This window comes from Dioscorea cayenensis, chromosome 9 (genome assembly GCF_009730915.1).
Source record: "Dioscorea cayenensis subsp. rotundata cultivar TDr96_F1 chromosome 9, TDr96_F1_v2_PseudoChromosome.rev07_lg8_w22 25.fasta, whole genome shotgun sequence".
NCBI lineage: Eukaryota > Viridiplantae > Streptophyta > Magnoliopsida > Dioscoreales > Dioscoreaceae > Dioscorea > Dioscorea cayenensis.
Window position 1 is genome coordinate 2,841,532 of NC_052479.1, and position 25,679 is coordinate 2,867,210.

At 35.7% G+C, this 25,679-nt stretch overlaps 2 protein-coding genes across 3 annotated transcripts; one reads left to right on the plus strand and one right to left on the minus strand.

Moving 5' to 3' along the window:
- Window positions 1-1,025: 1,025 nt before the first annotated feature.
- On the plus strand, window positions 1,026-13,952 carry LOC120269001 (probable LRR receptor-like serine/threonine-protein kinase At1g06840). 2 transcript variants are annotated; one of them, XM_039276282.1, is made up of 21 exons: window positions 1,026-1,074; window positions 2,171-2,291; window positions 2,718-2,865; window positions 3,742-3,813; window positions 4,027-4,098; window positions 5,266-5,409; window positions 5,492-5,563; window positions 5,663-5,734; window positions 6,360-6,434; window positions 6,760-6,828; window positions 6,963-7,031; window positions 7,144-7,215; window positions 7,337-7,423; window positions 7,508-7,576; window positions 8,597-9,078; window positions 9,858-10,013; window positions 10,972-11,252; window positions 11,799-11,850; window positions 12,248-12,498; window positions 12,919-13,053; window positions 13,460-13,952. In XM_039276282.1, the coding sequence occupies exons 2-21, from the start codon at window positions 2,189-2,191 to the stop codon at window positions 13,787-13,789; spliced, it is 2,811 nt and encodes a 936-aa protein (XP_039132216.1). In that variant the 5' UTR covers window positions 1,026-1,074; window positions 2,171-2,188; the 3' UTR covers window positions 13,790-13,952. The 2 variants fall into 2 exon arrangements, with proteins under 2 accessions (XP_039132216.1, XP_039132217.1); XM_039276283.1 differs by lacking the exons at window positions 1,026-1,074; window positions 2,171-2,291; window positions 2,718-2,865; window positions 3,742-3,813; window positions 4,027-4,098 and having other exon boundaries at window positions 5,336-5,413.
- Window positions 13,953-23,024: 9,072 nt separating this feature from the next.
- LOC120269167 (B3 domain-containing protein Os05g0481400) lies at window positions 23,025-25,162 on the minus strand. Its single transcript, XM_039276490.1, has 7 exons — window positions 25,028-25,162; window positions 24,855-24,920; window positions 24,607-24,705; window positions 24,051-24,085; window positions 23,782-23,953; window positions 23,489-23,695; window positions 23,025-23,387 (listed from the first exon to the last, which is right to left on the minus strand). Exons 1-7 carry the CDS (start codon window positions 25,097-25,099, stop codon window positions 23,181-23,183), a joined length of 858 nt encoding a protein of 285 aa, XP_039132424.1. The 5' UTR covers window positions 25,100-25,162; the 3' UTR covers window positions 23,025-23,180.
- Between the last annotated feature and the right edge of the window lie 517 nt (window positions 25,163-25,679).

Here is a 25,679-nt window from a genome sequence, read left to right on the forward strand (position 1 = left end):
TTTTTTTTTGTCAAATTGGGCGGGTTGCGAGGTGTTTGCTGAGTTTTATTAAAGCTAGTTCATAGGTAATGACCGGACTAATCTCATGGTTTATTTCTGATTTCTGGTCAAATTAGTCCACTAGTTCAAATATGTCTACATTAGTTTTTATGATATACACGGAACGGAATTGATAATTTATGTCAATGCATGGCAAACAATGCCGTTGAATATTTTTTTTTAAATATTAATATGATGATTTGACAGCCATGAGGTCATAATTTTTTTTTCCTTAAAAATCAATTTATATCCCCAAAGTTTCAAATTCCAGGCTGATGCCATCAGAGTAATTAAAGTTTTCAATTAAGCATACCATGTCATTGTATTTACATGGGTAAATATACCTCAATTGATTAACACTTTTACAATACAAAGAAATTATACTTAATATTTAAAAATTAAAAAAAAATTAAAATAAATAAACCAAGAGATAACTTTAAAAACTCAATTAATTTAAGTACAACACTACAACTTGTCTGGAAGATGAAATAAGGAATGTAACAAAAATTCCAAGTGCTTTTTTTTTAAAATTTTTTATTTTCACATATCTAAATAAAATACTAATAAATAATACTTAATAATAATAGTTGATTTTTTTTAATGAGAAAACATACTTAAATAAGACATGAAAACTCAACATGGAAATTAAAAAAGAATTCAAAATTTTCAAGTCAAAATGTTGTACCTTAAGATATCATCAAACCAAATTAATAATTAAACTAATGGCTTTGAATTAAACATAATAATTATGATATTAATGATTGATTAATCAAACATTAGCAGCAACTTTTGGCAACCAAAAGCTCAAGTTGTTTGTCGCTAACATCCAAATTACCATAAAGCCCTCATCTTGACATTATAATAGTAATACCAACTAGACCAGTTATATCCAAGACAAGCTAAGGGTAGTTATGGAATTTTGCACTCCCTTGTTCCCGCGTGTTTGGTAGTATAAGCCCGGGAGCCCAACCATTCCCTTGTGCTCAGAGAGAGAGAGAGAGAGAGAGAGAGAGAGAGAGCTAGGGTTTGATCAAGGTATGGATCTTGAATTCTTGTTTGGGTTAATGTTTGTTGAGGATTTTGGCTTTTTTAGCTTTATTTTTAGTGCTTTTTAAATAGAATTTATGGTTTTATTGATGGTTTTTCGATTGGTGAATGGTTTTATATAGGTTGTGCGTTTTAATGATTGGTTTGTTGATGGATTTTGTGATTTTATTTTGGGAATGGTGGTGTTTGTTATTGGCGGTTGAAGGAAACTGGAGATTTTGATTTTGACCACTGCGATTGATTTCTAGGGTGATTTCAGAGGTTGTATTTTTTTTTTTATTTTTTTTTTGAGGTGTTATTGTTGATGGATTAAGGGTTTTTTTTAAAAAAAAAATTAAATTCCTCAAGGAAAGTGGAGATTTTGAGTGTTCTAATTGATTATAGGGTGATTCAGTGAGAACTCTGCTTGCTCTGGAAATAAAATTTGGTTTTTTTTTTTGGCAGTTGTGGTCAATTGATTTCTCTGATTTTTGTATTAGAGCTAGATTTCTTTAGCTGATGATTGGGCATTAGGTCTTTTATTTTTTGTTTCTTTTTTGGTTGGGTGTGAGTGTGTGGTGGGGTGGTGGGGGTGGGGGTGGTGGTGGTGGGAGAGGAAAAAGGCTTCTAATTTCGTAGAGTTTGTAGGTTTGTGGCTTCATTCTCTTTGAGGGCTGACATTTGTGGTTTTAAAAAAGTGTTTCGTGACAGTCAACGTGAGAAAATAAGTTTGGCCAGCTCCTGCAACTTTGTGGTCATCCCGTGGGTGTTAAACTACCAACTTTGACTTTTAGAGTTTCATGCAAGTGGAATGCACAATTGTCTTGAGTTCCTGAGATTAAGCTTGCTACTCCTCAAAGATTTGAAGCCTAACTAATGGATTAATTGTTATTATTTGTGGCCTGGTAGCTTATCTGCAACAAATCTTATCTTGAGAACTCTGACATCGTGCATGAGTTTGATCCTGATATATATAGGATGAAGTGACATTATTTTTTTTTTTTCCTTTCTTTCAAGTTTTTAACTTAAATGATTGTTTTATGTTGGGGAAAAAGGCTTCATCTTGGTGGGTGAATTTTCATTTCTAGTTAAATTATGATTTCAGATTTTGGATTTTGTTATCATGATGATTGGAGCAAGACTTCTACTATCTGTGGTTGCTTTGGCAATTTCATGTCCTCCTCTTGTTTGGTCTTCTACAGCACAGAGTACAGACCCATCAGAAGGTTGGTTGCTGAATAGTGCTCACTGATTTGCTGCATCTGTGCTAACTGAGTTTGCAATGCTTATTTGAAATTCTAATAAATAATCTGTGATAGATGAGATAAAAATTTTATTCCATACTTGGTGAAGAATCATATGGCGAAAAATTAGAAATAGGCTTCTAATAGAACTAGCAACACTGTAAGAATGTGGAATTGCTGAAGATTTTAATTGAACTAAGCAGTGCTTCATGCATAATAGTTTGTATTGAGTTTTGAGATCATATTAATGTTTATGATACTTCTTTTTTCCGAAATCTATAATGCCTTGTAGCAACAACGATTGAAGTAAATAAACCATGTGGAAAAGCTGATGGCATGCATGTCTTGTTATTTATGGCTATACAGTTCCTTTGAAAATGAGAATGATTGGCTTATCTTAATGTGCAGTTAAGGCATTAAGGGCTATCAAAAGCAATCTGGTTGATCCTTTCAGTAATCTTAATAGTTGGAATAGTGGCGATCCATGTACATCAAATTGGACAGGAATAATCTGCCAATCTACTACAAATGATGGATATCTTCATGTACATGAACTGTATGATCCATTATATTTATTTACTTCTTGTTAGATTTATCACACTTGATGCCATGAACATTTCTTATACTTAGGCATAATTAAAAAAGTTAGATGCAAGATTTCTGGCTTTCCTTTTTGAAAATGATGTCAGAAATTCATGGTGACCTTGGCTATTTAATGTATTTGGTCAGTGCTTTGCTAAGTTAGTTTTTTTTAAGAATCCAAAATGTTAAGTTTGCGGCTTATAACTTTTGAAAGTATAAAAAAAAAATAATTCCTCCAAGTATATGGACAGAAAGTTCTCTTTTTCCAAACATTCATTGCATGAATTGTGGTCAAACACATAAAAGAGACATTTGAAGTTCTGAATTACTTTATTTATGTTGCAGAGCTTCATGCACACTTTTTTGTAATATATCTTCTGAATTTTCTTCTATAAGCTTAATGTATCCCTCTATGGATATATGTTATAGGAATACTAGCAAAAATGTGATTTGTGATGCTGTTACTTAACCTTCATCCATGAAGTTCATATTTAATTTCTCTTCTTGTTTTATTCCATTTATGATTATGTTGCTGTGGTCCCATCTTCAAAACATAAAGTAATAATAACTATGTTGTATTTTTTAACATATGGCTAAGATTTTTCATCAAGAGACTTAAGATTGTTATGAGACATAGGTGTAAATTGTCTTTTTTTGAATGCCTGTGTCAGCTTTGTAATAGGGTTGTGATTTGCAGGCTGGTTTACGACAGAGTATTGATGTATTGAATCATAAATGTGTATAATATTGATGTATTAAATCGTATATGTTTATACAGTATTTTTCTTCATTACATTGTCCTGGAAATTCATGAAGTTTTTTCACTAATATCATGGGCTTGCATTTGAAGGTTGCTGCTTAATTCTAATCTCTCTGGAACTTTGGCGCCTGAGGTTGGTCTCCTGTCTCGATTGGAGATAATGTGAGTAATAACTTTTTCTCATTTATGTCTTAGAAGGCATTGGCTAATTAGAACTTTTATTTTTCCATGCTGTTGGTACTAGATCATTGATGCAGCGAGATCTTAGATTTCCGTAATTATTTTTCAAATGTCATCTTGCAGCCTATAACATTCTTCTTCTTCTTCTTCTTCTTCTTCTTCTTCTTCTTCTTCTTCTTCTTCTTCTTTTTGTAGGGATTTTATGTGGAACAACATAAGTGGAAGCATTCCAAAGGAGATTGGGAATATTACTTCCTTGAAACTTCTGTGAGTGGATAGCACTATGCCCTTAAATTAATTTGTTTTAACATAACAACTGCTTTAATATGTCATGCATAACCATGCATAACTGCTTTCATAATTTTTTTAGCGGCTAAATCCCATTTTGTGCGTGCCATTTTGGCCTTACCATTTTTATTGATTGCTATGTAAGCCCGCCTTGAATTTTAAGCCATTGTTTTGTGCTTTCAATTCCTTGATTTCCACTAAGATTATTTCTGTGCATATGGGATGAAATTCGACATGAATGAGAACTTCTCTTTTGTAGTTTAACCAATCATGAAGATACTTCAAAATCTTTCATTGTGAAATATCAACTACTTTGTAAGATCCTAAGATGCTGAGTTTTTGTGGCTATTAAACATTTGAATTTCCTTATTATTCTCTCAAGAAGTGTGTTCACTGTTCCATATTCATTTGGATTTTATCTTGGTAATATATCAGAGAGTTATGATATACAGTCAATCTACTTCCTCTTGCTGAAGAATGTCATATTGATGATGCAATTAGAATTTCACCAATTAAGCAGGCATATGATATTTTACCACTAGTGCTGTGGTTGAAAATAATTTGAGGATTTTATGATGTTTTTCAAGTTCTTTGAAGTTGTGCGCACGCGCGCGTGTGTGGTGGAGGGTGGTGGGGATGGGCATTGTTGATGATTATGAGGATCAGATGAAAACAAATAGGTCCAACTGCATCAGTAGGTGAAATATCTCCATCTTTATGAGGCACAAGTGATTGTGAAAATAAAGGTGGATTTGGTGATGGGAGGGGTTGTCATGTTTTTGTCATGATGTGTCTAAAGCAGTACGAATCATGTTTATCACAACCTATGTGTGATTGAAGAAATTTAATATAGACCATATGATGGCATCAGCTTTATCTGATTTTGATATTGGACCAAAAGTTTCCTTTTTCCTTGAGAAAGAGGATATATTTGCTTAATTCGTATTTGTTGTGTTGCCTAATTAGCAAGCTTTGATCAGCATTTTACATCCTGGGTAGCCAATTTTTGTTGAGCTCCAAGTATATTTTTAATTTGATATCATCATTATGTATGATTGAGTATCTTCAAATGATCTCATGATTAGTAATTCTTCAATCCAAGAAATTATCTGTATGAATATAGGATACCCACTATTATGTTTGCAGGCTTTTAAATGGTAACCGACTCTCTGGATTTCTTCCAAAAGAGATTGGTTTTCTTCCTAACTTGAATAGGATACAAATTGATGAGAACCAGATATCAGGTCCAATTCCTACATCATTCGCAAATTTGAAGAGCATGAAGCATTTGTGAGTAGGTTTCAAATTATTATGATGTTCTGTAATTATTGAAAATATCTTTTTCTGATCAGTTTTTTTCCTTATTTTTAAGCCACATGAACAATAATTCGTTAAGCGGCCAAATTCCACTTGAGTTGTCTGGACTATCAAGTGTGTTTCACCTGTGAGTTAATTGCTACTTTATTTGTGCTTGTAGCACTCCAATCTTTTAGCTGTTGTGTGACGATGCATTTTTCTCCATGATTCTGCCTGCCACCTACAGTCTGCTGGACAATAACAAGTTATCGGGACATATTCCTCCAGAACTTGCAAAGATGCCCAGCTTGCAGATTCTGTGAGTACATCCTGACTAGTCTAAATGTTGCTTCAATCATAACAATAGCATTTCCTTTTTTTTCACACTGATATGTTTTGTATGATATAGCACTAGCCTGTTTTTACTTTTTTTTTCTTTTTCTTTTTTTAATTGTGATGATTAGTTGGCTAGTGTGGAACTTTGTCAAAAACTTCAGAAATTAAGAAGGAATCTGAAGTAATCTAATAGTTCTTTGATCTTATAAGTGGGATATTGAGAATTTGATGTCAGTGTTTAGGTATCAATTTTAATCGGCGCCATTTATGCAAGTTGGGGTTCACATTGTATCATGAATGTAGTATCTCAGCTACTGACTTCTAAGATTTTAAAAGATGAGAAATGGATTTACTAAATTGATTCTTAAAATGCCTAATTTCAAGGTTATTTTGAGAATTCTGATGATAGTTCACCCTCAGTGCTATTATCCGTCAAATGTTACTATTTTGACCAATAGCTAACAAAGAAAGTTGATACTTCCTATTAAAGAAAAATATATGTTATGAACATTTTATAATAAATATAAAGTTTACAGCTTTGTTGAGTCTTATATTCATGAGCCTACATTTGCTTTGAACTTAATCTGCCTTTTCTTGTTTCTTTGCAGCCAGCTTGATAATAATAACTTCAGTGGGAGCACCGTTCCAACCCCTTTCGCAAATATGACTTCACTTCTTAAGCTGTATGTACATCTTCTTCTTGTCTACAAGGTTGTAGGATTTGAAATGCGACAATGAAGATTTATGTAGCTTCCTTGTTAGTTGTTACTGAGGTGTTCTCTATATGCAACTTAAATTGGAAGAGAGAAACAACATTGAGCTACATCTTCCTTCTGCCAAGAATATCTATGCTTGATTTCTTTTAACCATAATGTTCTGAGTTCATAGTTCTTATTATTTTTTCTTTGATTATAACCATAATTGCTCTCATAGCATAGATAATTAAGCTCCTTTTACATATTAATATTTGCTCAAAGTTCAATTTTACCTTTTGGGTATTGTTGGCAGGAGCCTTAGGAACTGCAGCTTACGAGGAGCTGTTCCAGATTTGAGTATGATACCTCAACTTATATACCTGTAAGTACAGGCTTCTGCTTTTTGTTGTTTTAATAGATGTCAAAGCCTTCATTTATTTTGTTGTATTTTCATGATATTTTAGTTTAATTTCTCTAATCTTATTTTGTGAAATAATTTATGGTTTTTGCTAACAGAGATCTCAGCTGGAATCAGCTGGAGGGAACCATTCCATCTAATAAGCTTTCAGAGAACATAACCACAATGTAAGGGCCAATCCTCTTTTTCCAATCTGAATTACTATAACCTGTTTTTCATGAACATTGCTGATTTTTTTTCCTCTCTTTCTCTTTTTCTTGTTTTCTTATATTTTGGCAGTGATCTGTCAAACAACAACCTTAATGGACCAATACCTTCCAACTTCTCACATCTTCCCAAACTTCAAAGATTGTAAGTATATTTTTTAACTGGTTTCTCTTTTAGCATATTTTCAATTTGAAAACTGTACATTTGTCCACTTTTATTCTTGTTTACCAGGTTATGTTATATTATCCTCTTCCTTTTTTTGCAGGTCTCTTGAAAACAATAAACTAAATGGTTCTGTTCCGTCGGCTATCTGGCAGAATATGCCATTATACGGAAATAAGAGTGTCCTCTTGTAGGACTTTTTGACCACAAAATGTGCATATATATATATCCTCTTTGCATATTTAACTAATATATTTGTTTTTGTACTTTTCAGGGATTTCCAAAATAATTCACTAACAGAACTTTCTGCCGCTTTCAGCATTCCAGAAAATGTTACTGTCTTGTAAGCACTCTCCTTGTAGTAATAGTACACCTTTCACTAGTTGGCTAATAGAGCTTGTGTCAAATCTCTTGAGAACTGTTCAATAATTTTCTTCCTTTTATTGCAGCAATATGTGTGCATGCCAAAAATGATGATGATATAATTGCCTTTATTTACTTTTCCTGCCCTTACAAAATCCGTAAGATTAGTATGACAAGAAATATCTGTTGAGTTATACTTCTGACATAGCTTACAATGCACATTTCGAATTTGTTTGTTGTATGATATAGAAGAGTCGTGTTAGGTGCAAACCAAACACATAATAAATAAGCTCTATTAGAATAACCAATAGTCCTACATTGGTTAAGACGGTGATGGTAAATATGGATGTGAGTGTATAAGCCTAGTCATAGATCTTTCATAGTCCCACATTGGTTGAGTTGGTAAATATGGATCTGAATATAAAAGCCCGCATCTCTCATAGTCCCATGTTGATTAAGTTGGTAAATAACCATGGATTATGAAATATTACTACTTTAACAATAGAAAAGAGACATTTTTAGATGTGTGACTATTGATAATCTCTAATAAGTAGAACTTGTAATGATATAATATTATGCAAACAATTTTGGTTTGTGTTATGACCCTACCCAAATAACCCAATGACTGCTTAACAAGAAGCTTCTCAAATAAATAATCTACTGAAGGGTTGACCATGCATCTCATATTGACTCATCCTAGAAAATACAATAAATTGCCTATTGTCCCTTTCATTGAAAATATTAATTAGTGGTGAGATCTTCGATTATAAGCATGGTTTCATTCTTGAATGGTTTGCTAGGAGACAATTGTATGTTATACTTGCAGGTTGTGTCTAGAAGTTTCTGTGGATGGAACCAGAACAGCTTTCGTACTATATGTTTTATGTCCTTGATTAATAATTTTCGTGGATTCCGACGGATGATTTCTATTGAGGAATAGTTAAAAGCAATTTAGTTATTGTTGTTCAAAGTTCTCAATTCATTGGCTTATTGAATGCAGGTTATATGGGAATCCTGTTTGTTCAGGCCAAATCAACATATCAAATCTTTGTCAGCCGGTCAACAAATCGTCAGCACCTGGAAGCTCACCAGACTCCAATAGTAGTTGTGGCTGCAATACAGATTTAGGCTATGAGTTCAACCAATTATCTCCCAGTACATGTTCTTGTTCCATTCCATTTGGAATTGGGATTCGCTTGAAAAGTCCGGGAATATCATATTTTCATCCATACAAGGATGATTTCAAGGATTTCTTGACCAATAGGCTTAACCTGTACCGCAATCAATTATATGTTGATTCAGATATCTGGGAAGGTCGGAGGCTGAAGATGTACCTGAAGTTATTTCCAAGCAATACCAGTTTGTTTAATGAAAGTGAGATTTTACGAATTCGAGATATCTACAGTAGTTGGGAGATTACACTCCCAGGTATTTTTGGACCATATGAACTTCTCAACTTCACACTGGGACCATATGCAAATGGTACGTCTATCATATCTAAATGATATTTTGGATTAATTTACAGGGGTGGAAGTAAAAGAAAAATACGAGAGAAGGTGATGAATTCTATATAATTAAAATAGAATTTGGTTAAGAGTAGAGCATTATAAAATATTTTATTGCATTTCATACATTTTTAATTAAATTATTAAACCATATGCATCCTGAGGAACTCTCTTATATAGCATGCTTCTGGCTTAGAAATATAGAACTGGTTTGAATATAATTACCCTATCTTCCATAAATTGTCAATCCAAACTTTATTATTGATCTACTGTTACTTGTAACTGAATACTATCTTATGAAACCATGTATCTCAACTAGTTTTGTTTAGGGACTAATTCACCAACATCCAAGGTTCTCCCTGTTTTATCGTCTTAGCTTATACATTTGGTGACACTTGTGTTTTATTGATCAAGGGCCTAACTCCTTGAGAAATTAAAGTTTAGTAACTCAGAGATATGTTTTCTAATAGGTTTACACAGTTTAAGGGTTATATGAAATGAACCAAACTATTTTAATGTATTTTTAATTGAATTTATATCAGTGTTGTTTATATTTTTGGAGATCCCTGAATGGATAAATAATGTGCTTTATATTTATTCTGAGCTAAGAATGTGATATAATATTTTTTTATTTGGTGTTGATCTTCCCTTTTTGCATTTCAAATTTGTTGTTTTTGAAATATCATAGTTGTTAGCTAGTGCTTTCCATCAAGGATTTTGTTATGTTGGTATTTTATGATTCATTTGTTATTGCAGTTATTCCAACTACAGCCGCATCAGGATTAAGCAAGATTGCGATAGTAGGCATTGTCTTAGGGGCATGTCTTGGTGCAGCTTTTATATCAGCAACTGTTACAGTTTTTATTATGAAGAAGCTCCCAAGAAATCAAAAGGGTTCTAAGAGACGTTTATGTAAGTCCTCTTACTTCCTTACAAATTAAATGTCTCACATAACTATAAAAGGTCATGCATTAATGACAAAAATTATATCCATTGTACATGTCACATGTCATATGCAAACCAAACACATTGTATGGGCTTGATTCCGCTTGAAAATTTATGTTGAACAGGATCAGAGACCCATACTTATATATTGATATTCATATTTACTAACTTAACCAATGTTGGGCTATTAGTGCTAAATTGTTTTACAGCAGTATGCACTGCTGTTTCATCTTGGTAAGTTATCATCATCTTGACGAGTATCTGAAATTGGTACTGTTTAATTGTATCTTCAGTAATAATACATATATCAGCTTTATGATCTGCTACGTATGATTTTAAGTGGGTGATAGTCAAATTGTTGGACCTTTCTTGACTTTAATGTTGAAATTGATGTAATTACCATAACATTTCAGTATTGTGATCTTGAATGTTATAAAAATCACCAGTTTCATACTCAGCATTTTTAACAGGAATGCGTCTGCGATTTTTGCAATAAAAAATAGTTGGCATATTTTATTCCAAACTGCAAATAAAACTTTACTTCCAAAGCAATTTACATTATCCCAACTTAACACAAGCGTTTGAGTGCTTGAGAGATAATAAGATTTTTTTATTTATTTAAGACAGTTGTATTATTTCTTCTTGATGTGGTAGATATTATGTTCTGTTAATTTCAAAGTAGTTGGTATGTTCCGAATTCAATAGAGTTTTTGAGAAATGAGGAACAAAAGGTTTATTTAAATCTTTTATCCTCATTTTATTCCCGATGCAAGCATGCTTTACTTTCATTTTTTTTTTCTTTTCCTATTTTCTTTATTTCCTAAAAATTCACCTAGAAGTTAATTCAACTCTGTAAAATGTAATGTATAGCAAATCATTTTGAATCGAAAAATACTCTTTTGTAACTTTAATTTTCCTTATGTAGTGTCTAGTTCAATCAAAATTGATGGTGTGAAAGGCTTTGCATTTGATGAAATGGCATTAGCAACAAGTAATTTTAACAGCTCCACTCAAGTTGGTGAAGGAGGATATGGCAAAGTATATAAGGGTGTTTTAGCAGATGGATCACTCGTAGCCATTAAGCGTGCACAAGAAGGATCATTGCAAGGTTCAAAAGAATTCTTCACTGAAATACAGTTGTTATCAAGGTTGCACCATCGTAACCTCGTTTCTTTGGTTGGATATTGTATTGAAGAAGGTGAACAGGTAAATCATCTATACATGAAGCATCACAATGATATATACTTAAATTGACAATTTTGACTCACCTATACTTCAATTTCCAGACTTGTTTTGTTTACTATCAGTTTGAGCCAATTCTTACATTAAATAAATTTAGTTTGGTTGTCGCTTGGTGAATTGCTTATTACTGATTGGCATATATTTATATATCTCTAGAATTTATCCATTTTGAAGATTTCTGATTCATTAGCATTTTATATTCCATAAAACAGATTTTTTTTTTCACAATGCCCTTGATGTTGTTGGAAGCATTGTATTTGATAGTCCTACATTTACTGATTTAATAAATTTGGAATTGAATATATATGTCACAGTCTCGACCAATCAGCTTGACTGTTTAGTTTGAGTGGTTTGCAACTAGCAAGAAGGACCAAGCACACCTTTTTACTGCCGACAATCAAGTTTTGGATGTTACTGGCCAATTTTTGAATTAACCATTAAGCCTCTGTATAACTTCCAGTGTTCGACTTTTTACTTGTTTGCTTCAACTTTCTTGTAACTATATTGCAGATGTTGGTCTATGAATTCATACCAAATGGCACTTTGCGAGATCACCTTACAGGTAGGCATTTTGATTTTCTTTCTGCAATATCATTAATTGTTTATGGCATTGTCAACAGGCGTTTCTGATGTATGCTTTCTGATAGCCTTTTGTTGTTTGATGATTCCAAACTTGATACAAAATTAGTCTGTTTCATTTTGGGGAAATAACTACTTGGCCTCATAATCAAGTGCCTTTATTAACTTTCATGATATTTTTTAATTAGACAAGTTGAAGTTCAACACATAGATGTCACTACACTTTAGAAACCTACAACTAAATTTCTTTATCATAAATGGAGATCTTTTTAAGAAAAATTTTACATAGACGGCACAACACTAAAACACTTTCTCTTCAATGTATAAAATGTTTCCTGTCACATAGACACTGTGATTAGTTGTGTCTATGATTCTAACAGGTAAATCAAAAGAGCCAATGAACTTTCCAGTGAGGTTGCGTGTTGCATTGGCTGCTGCCAAGGGCATCCTATATCTCCATACCGAAGCAGACCCTCCCATATTCCATCGAGATATTAAAGCCAGCAATATATTGCTGGACTCAAAGCTTGTTGCCAAAGTTGCTGATTTTGGACTTTCTCGGCTTGCCCCTGTACCAGATTTTGAAGGTGCAACACCTGATCATGTCTCAACTGTTGTGAAGGGCACTCCGGTAAGTGCAGCTCTTGAAATTTTACATCCAGTAGATATTTATGTGACAATTTGTTTCATGCAGCAAGCAATTATTTGTAAGGAAAATTCGCTTTACTTTCAACTTTTATATTGGAACGTCTACATATATTAAGAATTCCATCACTTCTGCTTACGCAAATCATTCACCATTTTTGAATACTAGATTGGCAACAAAGATTATTTGCTAATATTTTTAATGTGATCATTTGTATGTGGGTTGGCCTGGCAGCCTAGTATTGGGAATTGCTCACAATGTCTTTCTGGTATAAATAAGAGATGAATGTGGTTTTTCCTATAAGTTCAGAATTACTCTGCCAGGGAATGGTTCTTTAGCATTCATTTTTACAGTGTTTTTTTTTTCTTGTCTTCAATTTTTTTTTTATGGATGTATCTTTTGTAGGGTTATCTTGATCCGGAATACTTTCTGACTCATAAGCTGACAGACAAAAGTGATGTTTATAGTCTTGGAGTTGTGTTTTTGGAATTATTGACGGCAATGAAGCCGATTTCGCATGGGAAAAACATTGTGAGAGAGGTACACAGCTCATATGCCCTTTTCATTAGGTCTTTTCTGAGTCTTTCCTTGCTTGATACATGAAAATGCTATCACCGAAAATACGAACATTCTCTATGTATTTGTTGTAAGAACTTGCTGGTGTTTGTTAAATCATATAGATGTCCAAATGAGCAATTTTCCAGTGTGCATGTGCTAGTGTACCAATCTGGCTCTTTATAAGTATTTAGCTTTGTAATTATTCCCATAAGTAGAACCCATCTAAATGTGCTTTCACTCATATAACAGTGATCATGAAGATAATAAATTTAGTCATTGTTTTGAATTAACTAAGTATGTCGTCGAAAACATTGACATAAGGCTAATATCATTGTTCTTGTTTGATAAAACTAAAAGCAAAAATTTTCATTTCTTGTTCCTGTTCCAGGTGAATTCAGCTTACCAATCTGGTAATATTTTCTCAATCATCGATAGCCAAATGGGCGCTTACCCCTCTGAATGCGTTGGAAAATTTGTCTCGTTGGCGCTTAAATGTTGTCAAGATGAAACCGATATGAGGCCATCTATGTCTGAGGTAGTCAGAGAACTGGAAGTCATATGGCGAATGACGCCTGAAAGTGATGTGATGTCAACAGATTCTGTGGTCACAGAATCACTTGACACAAACACTACTCCATCATCATCTTCTGTGACCGGAAATCCATTTTCGACTTTGAATTTCTCTGGTAATAGCTTCAGTAATCTTTATCCTCGATAACAGTTGCAAAGTTCACCTGTTTATTAGAATTGTATAGATACACATAGACGGATAGATGAATCGATGTTACAAATTTCTGCGTCTGCTCAAAGAGGAATCAATTAGTTCTAGATTTTCGTCGCTTGCTCATAAATAAAGCTGTGTTTGATTCTTGTTTCATGTATATGAGAGTGGTTTGATGAAATGGTCTTCTGCTCAATCTGAGTTTTTGTCCTGTAATTTTAAAACATGATACATTACCTCTGTTTTGTACATGCATTTTCTTTATGCTTGTTGTAAATTTATTTAATTTTGTGAATGATTGATGTGTTATGATAAAAGATTAAAATTTTCATGTAGAATGTGAAGATTGTCATTTTTCTTTTCTTTGTATACTTGCAAAATCGATTGCTTTGCATTTCATAGAGATAACATGTGATGATTGATGAGATTTTTAATAATAATAGGTTGATGAATGTAAAACAATTTGATTATTTGGATAACCTTTAAAACAAATTTATTTGTGTATTGTTAGGAGAAGAGATAGAAAGTGGATCAAGCAAAGAAGATGATGACCCTTTGGGTCTACATATAGGAACCACCACATACACATATATATGTACATACATATCTATTATGTACATACATATCTATTATATACATACTTATACATCTAACATATACGAATAACACCCCTCTCAAACTCAAGGTAGATCGTACGTCTTGAGTTTGGAAAACATGAAGAGATGCTGATCACGTGTCTACGCCTTGGTGAAGAAATCAACCGGCTAGACCTTTGTGGGAAGATAGTGAAGTGACAGTGTCTGGGCACGTACATAACATCTGGTGAAGTGCGCATTTACACAAACGTGTTAGGTCAGCTCATGCTTGATTGGATCTGCAGCAATCTGAAAGGCCCCGCTACTGTCATGGTGAAGAAGAATAGGAGAAGTGATCAGTACATCAAAATCCCACAGGATCGAACGAAGCCAGAGTACCTCCTGAACAGTAGAAGCCATCGCACGAACCTTAGCCTCACCACTGGATTTGGCAACGATAGGCTGTTTCTTGGTCATCCAAACAACAAGAAAAGAACCTACCCATGGACAGCCGCAACTGCAACTAATGTGCACACAGTGTGCTTGTGGGTCACTAGGGAAAAAAGGTCTCCTCATAATCGTAACCATTCTCCTGTTGAAAACCACAAGCAACCAGCCACGCTTTATAGCGCTCGAGAGATCCGTCAAAACGGGTCTTCACCCGGTAGATCCAGCGATAGGTGATGGGAATAACATGGGAGGGAAGAGGAAGGAGATCCCACGTGTGAATCCGAGACAAGCCATGAGCTCCTCTGCCATGGCAGTCCGCTATTCAGGCGATCGAATCGTCTCCTTGTAGGTACTTGACTCAACGATATCTAAAACATTGGTGTTAGCAGAGGCATAATGGACAGGAGGATGTAAAGCTGAGCCATCACGTAAAGAGTAAGTGTGATAGGGTACCTCAGGAGCCGAATGGATAGCAGGAGAGGTGTCAAAGCAGAACAGCCGAGGTGGAGGCACTGCAGGATCCCAATAGTGGTAAGAAAGATGAATATGCGGATGAGCAGGAGGAAGAGAGGCAGGAGGGGAAGACGTTGTGGGAGACTCAAGAGACAAAGGAGGAAAGAAGTGAGAGAGAGGCTCAAAAGAAAGGTCGAGTGATAGAGGAGAAGAAGACAGAGGGAGGGTATCTTCAGCATAAGGGGTAGGGAAAAGAAAAGACAGAGGGACCGAGGGAGAGGGAGCCCTAGTGGAAGAAGGAGAAGCATAAAAAGGGGTGGACTCATTAAACGTAACATTACGGGAGATGCAAATACGACGAGTGACGGGATTATAACAACGATAACCTTTATGCTCAAGGCTATACCCTACAAAAGAACAAGAAATAGACTGGGCAGTTCGCTTTTTCCACTCCCGAGGTGAGCAAAATAATACAGCGACAACCAAAAATACGAAGATGATCATAGTGGGAAGGTATCCCATTGAGACACTCACCTACGCTATGACCATTAACATTAGAGGAGAGTTGTAGGTTAACGAGATAAATAGCAGTGCTAATAATGTCAGCCCAGAAACAAGGGAGAAGAAAGGCACTTAGAAGAAGAGTACAAACCGTCTCTAAGATGTGACAATGCTTGCGTTCAACGATCCCATTCTAAGGATGAGCCCCAAGACAGGATAACTGAGGTAAGGTGACCTCAGAAGATAAAAAGGTATGAAAGGCCTGAGAGGTGTACTCACCGCCAGAGTCAGACCGAAAGATTTTAATAGATGCAGAGAATTAGGTGTACACCATAGCGGTAAAAGAGCGATAGATATAAAGTATCTGACTACGATAATGCATAAGATAAAGCCATTTGAAGCGAGTGTAATCATCAATAAAAATAACATAATAGCGATTACCTTCTTTCGATACAAAGGAAGAGGGACCCCAAACAGCAGAGTGAATAAGCTCAAAAGAAGCAGAAGTCTGAGACAAACTTAGAGGATAAGGACGATGTAGCTTCTTACCGAGCTTACAACCAAAACATAGCACATCAGAAGGAGGAGAAATAGCTCGTCAGACACCATGATGAACAAGCGATGCCATACGAGGACACAAGTGCCCAAGACGATGATGCCACATATGGTGAAACAGAACAACCGTATGACAGTGATGAATAGGTGTAGCTGGAGATGGAAGGCAAAGGGAATCTAACGCATAAACTCCACTATGACGGCGGCCAGCTCCAATCACTGTCCCACTGCGATCCAACACACGACGTGAGGTACGGTAAAAAATAACCTGATAGTTATAATCAATAATCTGGATAATAGACATAAGGTTCATGGATAAACGAGAAACATGAGACAGAGGGGACGAAAAATGCACTTGAATAGAGATGGCTAGTATTGTAAACAGGAAGAAGTGTGTCATTAGCAATGCGAACATTGGTGACAAGAGATGGTGGACAGAAGTCGTGAAGATGAGTAGCATCAGGGGCCATGTGGAGAGAAGCACCATAGTCGAGAACATATAGAGGATAAGAACTACATGGAGTGGATGGAGCAACCTAAGCCGAACACGCATGACTAGTAAAGGAGGTGGAGTCCGCCAGATGGGATTGTTGGAATTGCTGGAACATCGCCAACAACTACTGATCTGCAGGGGATAATAGAGCAGGAGAGGCTTGTACAGAGTGTCCTGGGAATAGGGAGGCATGTGAAGAAGAGGTAGAGCCGATAAAGAAGCACCAGGGGATTGATGTGTGAAAGTCCACACTACTTCTGTCATCCTTGAGGTGATCCAGTTTACCACAGTAGTGATAAGTCACGCTCCGCTTTGGCCATGGGGAAGGCCAAGAGTAAACAGGAGGCAGAAAGGGCATCGACTCCCCTGTAAAGGAAATCTGTTGGCGGGTCTCCTCAGCACAAAAAAAGGTGAATACCTCATCTAAGGAGTATGTAGACAGAGCATGAAGCAGTTGGGTCTGAGTCGACTTGAACTCGGGACAGAGACGCATGATGAACTCATACATACATGTCTCATCATGGTGACAACGACGATGAGCGTATGATTGAGAACATACAAGAAGTTGAACAACATGAGTAGTACTGACTGTAGAATCGGTTAACAGTATCCTCCTCTGCTGGAGATTACCGAGGGCTTTATACAAGCTGTAGAGCTGTGCCTAACTTGAACCACGGTAGCAACGCTCAAGATACTCCCACATCTCACGAGCATTGCCGTAATATGAGTTTGGATCTCGAGAGTGACGGTCTGACAGATGATTATCTTGGCTGTGGAGTTATCAGCATTCCATTTCTCCAGCTGCTGCTCAAACGCTATCAGAAGAGCAAAGGCCGCCAAGGAAAAGCTGGTAATGGCAGAGAGAGAGAGAAGGTGTAATAAGTGCAATAGAGGTGTCGTAAACATGGCGGAGAAAGCGGATGCTACAAAGAATCCGCTTAACAATAAGCTTCCAGGGAATATAGTTGGTGCCATTAAGCACCACATCAGAGTGTTGGAGATTGCAGTGACGAACATTCAGTAATACTCCACTGATCCCATAATCCATTGCTGTCAATCTGGAAATAGGGCGCTGTCAACTGTGGAAAATAGTGTGCCATCAGAACAGTGAACAGTGGAGAGTGCGCCGTCAGAATAGTGAATAGTGGTGGACAACGGTATTGTAGAGAACAGTGAATAGTGTGGACCAGTGCGTCGTCAAGTATTGTGGAATGAATATATAAAGAAAATGATTTATAATGCGGGCCCCAATATTTGTCTCTTTATGTTTGTAAAGGCTCTTCAAACCTTGATTCCAGGAACTTGATTGAATGAGTGCTTAGACAAGAGGATGTCGGGTCGTCAGGCTGTCGGGTGAGCGGCGCAGCCGTGGCGAGCGGTACAGTGCGAGGGTGTTGGCGTTGGTACAGGGGGCACCAGCACAGGCGGGGACAGACGAGTGCGCGCACTGACACTGGCACAGGCGCAGGCGAGCTGGGTACGGATGAGTGTGTGTGCTGGCGCTGGCGGACCGGGCACAATCGGGTACGGAAAAGTGTGCACGCAGGCACGGGTGCAAGCACAAAGTTACCAACGTGGGACTGGGCGTGGACAGCGTGGATAGTGAGTGAAAGGGAAAAAAAGAAGTGTCCAACAAGAGAGATAGAGAGAGAGAGAGAGAGAGAGAGAGAGAGAGGGCTGACGATGGTCTGCCAGCGGCAATGGCCGGAGGAATCTGGGCTTTGATATCATGTTAGGAGAAGATGAAGAAAGTGGATTAAGTCTGTTATACCTTGAACAAAGAAGATGGATGACACTTTGGGTCTACATATAGGAACCACCACGTGCACATATACATGTACATACATATACATCATATACATACATATACATCTAACATATATGTATAACATGTATAACGTTAACTCTAATATGTATATAAAGTGAACTTTGATTAATTACATCTTAAATTAGCAACTGAATATTACAATGCCGCTTTCTAATTGTGTAGGTTACCGTTACTATTTATCAACATATTACATGTTGATCCTTACGTTGAACTTGGAGGTCAAAGCTTGATAGAAATTACAAAAATCACCATAATACCGATTTGAGGTGCACTTAAATAAAGTGCAGTTTTTTTTTAGTTTTTTAGGAACATGATAAATATTGGCCATTAGATTATCATGAAATTAAGGGGTTGTTTGGATTGGCTTCTAAGAAGCCCAAAATCACTTTTTTATAAGTTAAGCACTTTTGGATGGAAGAAAAGATATTTGTATTAGTTTTTCTGCAAAAGCAGAAGTTGTTAAAAAAGCCCAAATTCAGTTTTTTTTCAAAAGCTAGTAAAGAGGTGCTTTTGGAAAAAGCACTTCTGAAAAGCTGTTTGTGGGTGTTGTAAATTATCAGTTTACCTTCAACAATTAAACAAATTAATACCCTCAGTCCTAGCTTAATTATTATTATTATTATTATTATTATTATTATCATTAATGTTTTCATTATCATTATTAATAGCAATGTATAATAATAACTCAATGAAAAATCAATGAATGTCCACTTTAGTAATTTATCACTCCTAAAAGTCCTTTTAAAAATCCACATCCAAACAACTTCACACATATAAAAGTACTTTTACATTAGCTTACCCAAACATAAAATACTAAAAAGCACTTAACTTACTCTCAAAAATACTTTTAAAAAAAGTGCTTCTATAACTTAAAAAAAGACACTTTTTTTAGAGCTAACCCAAACAAGGCCTAAATCTCAATACTTAAAATGAAAAAAAGCTTTTTTATTATTTTCAATTTAAAAGTTGAACGTTATCAAATTAAATCACAACTCTTAAAAACAAAAGTTTTCTTATTTTCTTTTAATTTTTAAGAATTTGATAGTAGTATTTTTAAGTAAAAGCAGAGTAATAGTATTTTTTTTTTTAAATATGTTAATGATATGCTATTTCGCTCTATACATATTTTTATCAAAGTTTGAATCTTAAACTTTAATTTTTCTTGTTTTATAAAATTTTATTATATATTATTAATTTATTGTTATTTTAAATTTTCGCTTTATTTCGGAAAAACGTGCGGTTGAGCCATTTAACCTACTACCTTCATTTTTAAATAACTATGCTTATATTATTTCACTCATAGTTAGGTATGTCAATGGGCCCCGACCGTGATGGGGAACCCGATTCCCCTGCCCTGTCGGGACCGGAATCGTGGAATTTCTTTGGGGATCAAGGTACCGGGAAATAATTCCCCATCAGGTCGGGGCCAGGACCGTGGAATATCCTCCCTGCCTAGACCCTGTAATATTAAATGTTTAATATAATATATATATATATATATACACGTTATATATATATTTACCTTCAGTGAATTTTTTGGGAGGTCACCTAACTTTGGATTTATTTCTTTTTGGTAACTTAACTATAATTTTTATTAAAAAAAAAGTCACCCAAGTTATATTTGTGTTACAGCAGCGAGTTACCCCAACTAATCCGATCGTTGGATGTTGATGTGCGACTGAGCTTACACAGTCAGCTAGCTTAACACACACCTTATGCCACGTTCCACCTGGTAATTATAATCATCGTCAGCCAATATTGGCCCACATCTGCATTCCATGTCATCACAAAACCTTCTCTTCTTCCTTTTCTGTATTCACCATTAGGTTCTGCGATATGAGGACATAGGAGGATGCTGAGCGCCATAGGGAAGAGGGCGAGTCTGCGTACTCCGTTCATTTCCCTTTCTTTCTGTACTACTACTACTACTACTACTACTACTCTTTTCTCATCATTAGCATCATCAATATCATCATTGTATTAATGGTCGCCAAGAAACCAAGGGTTCTCATCTTCAGCGCTAGCAGGGGGGGCTCACCACCACCCCTGACCTCTTCGACCTCACCATCGTAGACGTCAACTATCGGATCAAAGGTCGGATTTTCACCTTTGAGTTTACCGGTGATTGGATTGAGATAGGTGCTACCTGGATCTACGGCATTGGTAGCAGTCTCGTCTATGACATCACTTGCAAGATCCACGCCCTCGATGACGCCAAGCCATGTACGTCACTATTGGTGAAAGCGGCGTGGTGCTTGACCCTATGATGGTGAACTCCATCTCCACTTTCTATCGAACCCTTATGGACACCACAAAGGCCGGAGGACTTCTCGCCTCTGCTGGCCCTGGCGTGGGATCCTTCGTTCGACGAGGGCCCTAGGCGTATTGCGCCTCCTAGTGGGGAGACACCGCAATGATTTACAGTGGGCCGGGGGTGGATGAGATGGCATTGGATTGTCTGATTTACAGCGGGGAGACACCGTAATGATTTGCAGTGGGTCGAGGGTGGGGTTAGCGTGGTTCACAAGGAATACAAACCTGGTAGTTGTAATCCTCGTCAGGTCACCACATCAACATAAGCTAGCTAACTGTGTAAGCTCGCCCGCCACGTTAGCTTCCAACGATTGGATTAGTTGGGGTAACCTGCTGGTGAAAACAAATATAATTGGGGTGGCCTTTTTGATACAAATTATAGTTGAGTTACCAAAAAAAAAAAAATAAAACCAAAGTTAAATGACCTCCAAAAAAAATTTACTCTACATATGTTATATTTTATGTTATAAATATCTACATAAAAATTGAACAAAGCCCATATATTGTATATGTTGGTATTTTGTGTTAAGCTTTTAACATATCAACTTATAAATTATTAAAAAAATTATGGTATTTTTAGCAAATATTTTATAAATTTTATTTAAAATAATAATAATATTATTTTAATTTAATAATCAAGGTTGGGGAATCCTTGAACACAAAAAAATCCCCACAAGGATGGGAAAAAAATTCCCTATATTCGGATTCAAGGCCGAGGTCGAGGATGAGATTAAAAATTCAGGGCAGGGGAATATATCCCCCAGTGAATCACCACCCCGTTGACATCCTACTCTTGGTGGTTATGCCTAAGTTAAAAGACAAAAAAACATGTCCAGTTATACTAGGGTGAAAGAATGGCAACTGGTTATTGCACATATTTTTAAAAGAAACAGGGATAAAGATAGGGGTGTATTTGAGTCAAGCCGTTCATGAGCGGCTCGGTGTTCGGCTCGATAAGGGTTCGTTCGTGCTCAACTCATATTGTAAACGAGCCAAGCTTGAACATCATTTTCAAGCTCGATTAATAAACGAGCCAAGCTTGAGCAGCTGAAAGCTCGGCTCGTTTTAGCTCGCGAACACAGCTCATGAACAAGCTCGTTTATAAGCTCGGTTGTGAGCTCATATATATATATATATATATATTAAGGTTATGTTGGTTTAATTGTTCTAAAGAAAAATATCTTAATTTAATTAGTTCAATGTTATAATATTATGTTGTTATTGTCAATTCGAGTCACACATATAGAGCTCTAAACTACTACTAGAAGGCTCAGCTCGTTAAAAGTTCGGGTCAGCTAGTTCATTAAACTAATTGAGCTCGTAAGATAAACGAGCCAAGCTTGAACATTACCAAGTTCGGCTCATTTAATCTTGTGAACAACTCATTTATTGTATAATTAAAAGCTCGTTTATAGTATCATTTATAATTTTATTTGTAACAATCATTAATATAATCATTTATAGTGTCATGACCAAGCTTATTTACCGGATCGTTAATAATATTACAAAAAATATATATTTATAAATAGTTACATTACAATGTTTATTTTGTTATTATTATAATTATTAATGAAGATTTTAACAAACTTGAACTCAAAACTTAATGATTCCATAAACAAGCTTAAATTATTCTTTTATTTAAATAAGCTTTAAATGATAATTTACTAAATAAAAAAATAGAATATAAAAAAATAGTCAAACCTTAATCAAGCTAACGAGCCAAGTCTAAGCTTCGAATTTTCTTAACAAATTGAGCTTGAGCATAAAGCTTGAAATAAACTCGATTAGAACTCGAGCTGGGTTAAAATAATAACGAGCCAAGCTTGAACATGAAAAATGAAACTCAAAGAAAGCTCAGCTCAAGCTCGAATTCGACTAAATAGTAACGAGCCAAGCTTGAACAAGGCAAAACTCGGCTCGGCTCGTTTACAACCCTAAATAAAGATTAACCTTTCAAGATTCAATAGACAATTAAGTCTATTTGAAAGGTATAAATATATAAATAAATAATACAAGAAAATCATCCGTAACTTATATCCATTTGGAATGAACAACCTGCAAACATTAGAAGCCATGGCTCCAAAATTTGAGCACAATTTTGTTTATAACTGGTAGAACAAAGTGTTGGCTACACAAAACATAACAAAGGCACAAAATTTTTCACCAGATAAATACCATGTTAAAATTACATGTTAGCACTCGAACTAGAGAAAATATAAACTACCGTTTGCTATTTTTCGCTGCTTTTCCACCTTGAGTTGAAGATCTAGTAGTTCTCTTCTGGGAAACAAGAGCAGCAGAGGAACAACTATTCTCACGGGACTTCATCTTTTTGCTTGATTTTTTGGTGTCTTTAGCATCCGCGTCGGTATTATTGCCATCGTCACTAGCTTGATTTGATTCTCCGCACGCTTTAATTATGTATATCTGTGACAATAATTCAACAAAATTATAGTGCTAGTTGTAGTAAACATTAGCTTATGAAAATCATCAGGCTTATGCTAATTGTTGGTAAATGCTGATGGTACCTTGAATCTGTCTGGCTCTATTAGTTCAAATACTAACACATCACCATCTTCCAAGTGATGGTCTATTGCAAAGGCTCTCCATCCTCCGCTAAGTCCAGTCCTATTGCCGATGTAGATGGCATCATACTCTACACCTTGCTCATCTTCTAATACTATCTTGAACTCATTTGGGGGGAGGTGATCTTTGCAGAACTTGGTTGGAAGACCCTATAAGATGCAATGCAGCAATAAAAATAAGTGTTTTTTGCTATTAGAGCTGAACTCTAAATACAAATAGTTTAAAATTAACTTACAAGCCAGAAACAACTTGAAACATGAGATCGAACCATAGCTTTGGCAAATGATGGTTGGCCAGATTTTAAGTCAGTCTGAAGTTTTTCTGCTCTCTTTAGTGCTCGAACGTATTCTTCATAAGAAGCTATTCTGCCATCATATTCCCTCTTGTTGTTTCCACTACTCGTATACCTAGAAGTTAAAATAACCAGCAATAACAGTAGAAAGACCATTTAGTGAAGAACAAAGGCAGTGTTTTCTGCAGCATTTACCATCTTTCTAGTTCTACCTTCTGCGATGAACTTTAAGTTCTCCGAGGTCCACCTGATACAACATGATGACTAGGTTTAACAGACGTACTTGCTTTTATTGAAAGGAACTTGCTATAATCATCAACAAATTTCAGATAAGAGTAATATGATTTCCAAAAACCAAGAGGCACGCGTGCATACATATACATAACTACATACCATAAATCTCATATGCATAATGTGTGTACACAAGTAGACAGGGAGTTAATGTGTCTACGCCATACACATATTCTGGCACTCAAAAACTAATATTTTTAACAAATCATACCTATATACCTTGAGCATCAGAAAAGATCATTACTGATACAAATAAATAAATAAATAAGAAATATATGTTACACCATCCAGATGAAAAAAAGGTGCAATGATGTGTGTTTATGAAGATGTTATGATCATGGACAGAACACAGTTCTCTACTTCAGACCACTTAATTCATGAAAACAGAAAAATGAAATACATCTAAACTATGTGGATTGTACTTTTAATTCATGATTTCTCATCTCAAACAAATTGAACCAAAGAAATAGAACTTACTTCATCCTTGTAAGAAGCTACATGATTCCGTGCTCTAGCAGACCGTCTCACCTCAGTGATTTCAATCCTCTTCTTTGTTCTAGTAGTTGAAGGCGATCTCTGCCAAAACATAGAACCCCAAAAAATCAAATTTTTCACTATGAAAACAGCAAGATACTCCAAATGAGGAAGAATAAGCCAAAGACGTACATCAATCCAGCTGAAATTAAGAAGAAATTTCAGATCTCGTTAATGGCGAAGTTGCTTACCAATAGCTTGTGCTCAGATTTGGCAGAGTCTAAGATGCTCTTCGAGATATCCGAAATCCCCAAATCCTTGATCAAGAAACAGCAATGCTAGGGTTAGGGCTTAGAACTTCAAATCACAAACAAAAAAAAATAAAAAAAGAAACATCCTTGAACTCTTGATTTGGAGTCAAAACCTTGAGATGCTTGAGGTTCTCCTGCACCCTCTGCCTTCGAACCTCTTCGTACGAGTTCTCCACAGACGCCATTATCGAGAATGCGAGAGAGAGAGAGAGAGAGAGAGAGAGAGAGAGAGAGAGAGAAAGGGGAAAAAGAGGAGAACTTTTTTTTCCGCCGTTCTCCATTCAAAAAGTTTTATATAGTAGAAGATTATTTGCAAATATAACCCTGTAAACTAGCATAATTACATGTCTAAAGGTTCTTTTTTTCCCTTATATACCCATGACAACAGGATATTTGCCTATGGTTGTTGTATTATTTTATTAAATAACTACATTACCTAAATCCTTTTATAAACAATTATCTTAAATAGATAGATGCACAGTAAAATGGGTGGAAGTGGGATCATAAAAAGTGAGGCCAGAAGTGAGAAGCCGAAGTTCTATTTTAGCAAAAATTATCTTGAAATTAATTAATAAATAATAAATTGAGAAAGATTTAAAAGTACCTAATTTCCTATTTCAGTTTCAGTTTTTAATAAAACAAATAGATGGAGTTATCACATGCAAACCAAACACACCTTTAGGGGCCGTTTGGTTTCCGGATTGGGAATGGAAAGGAATGGGAGAGTAATGGAAATGAGGAGGAGTGAAGGAGGATTGGGAATGA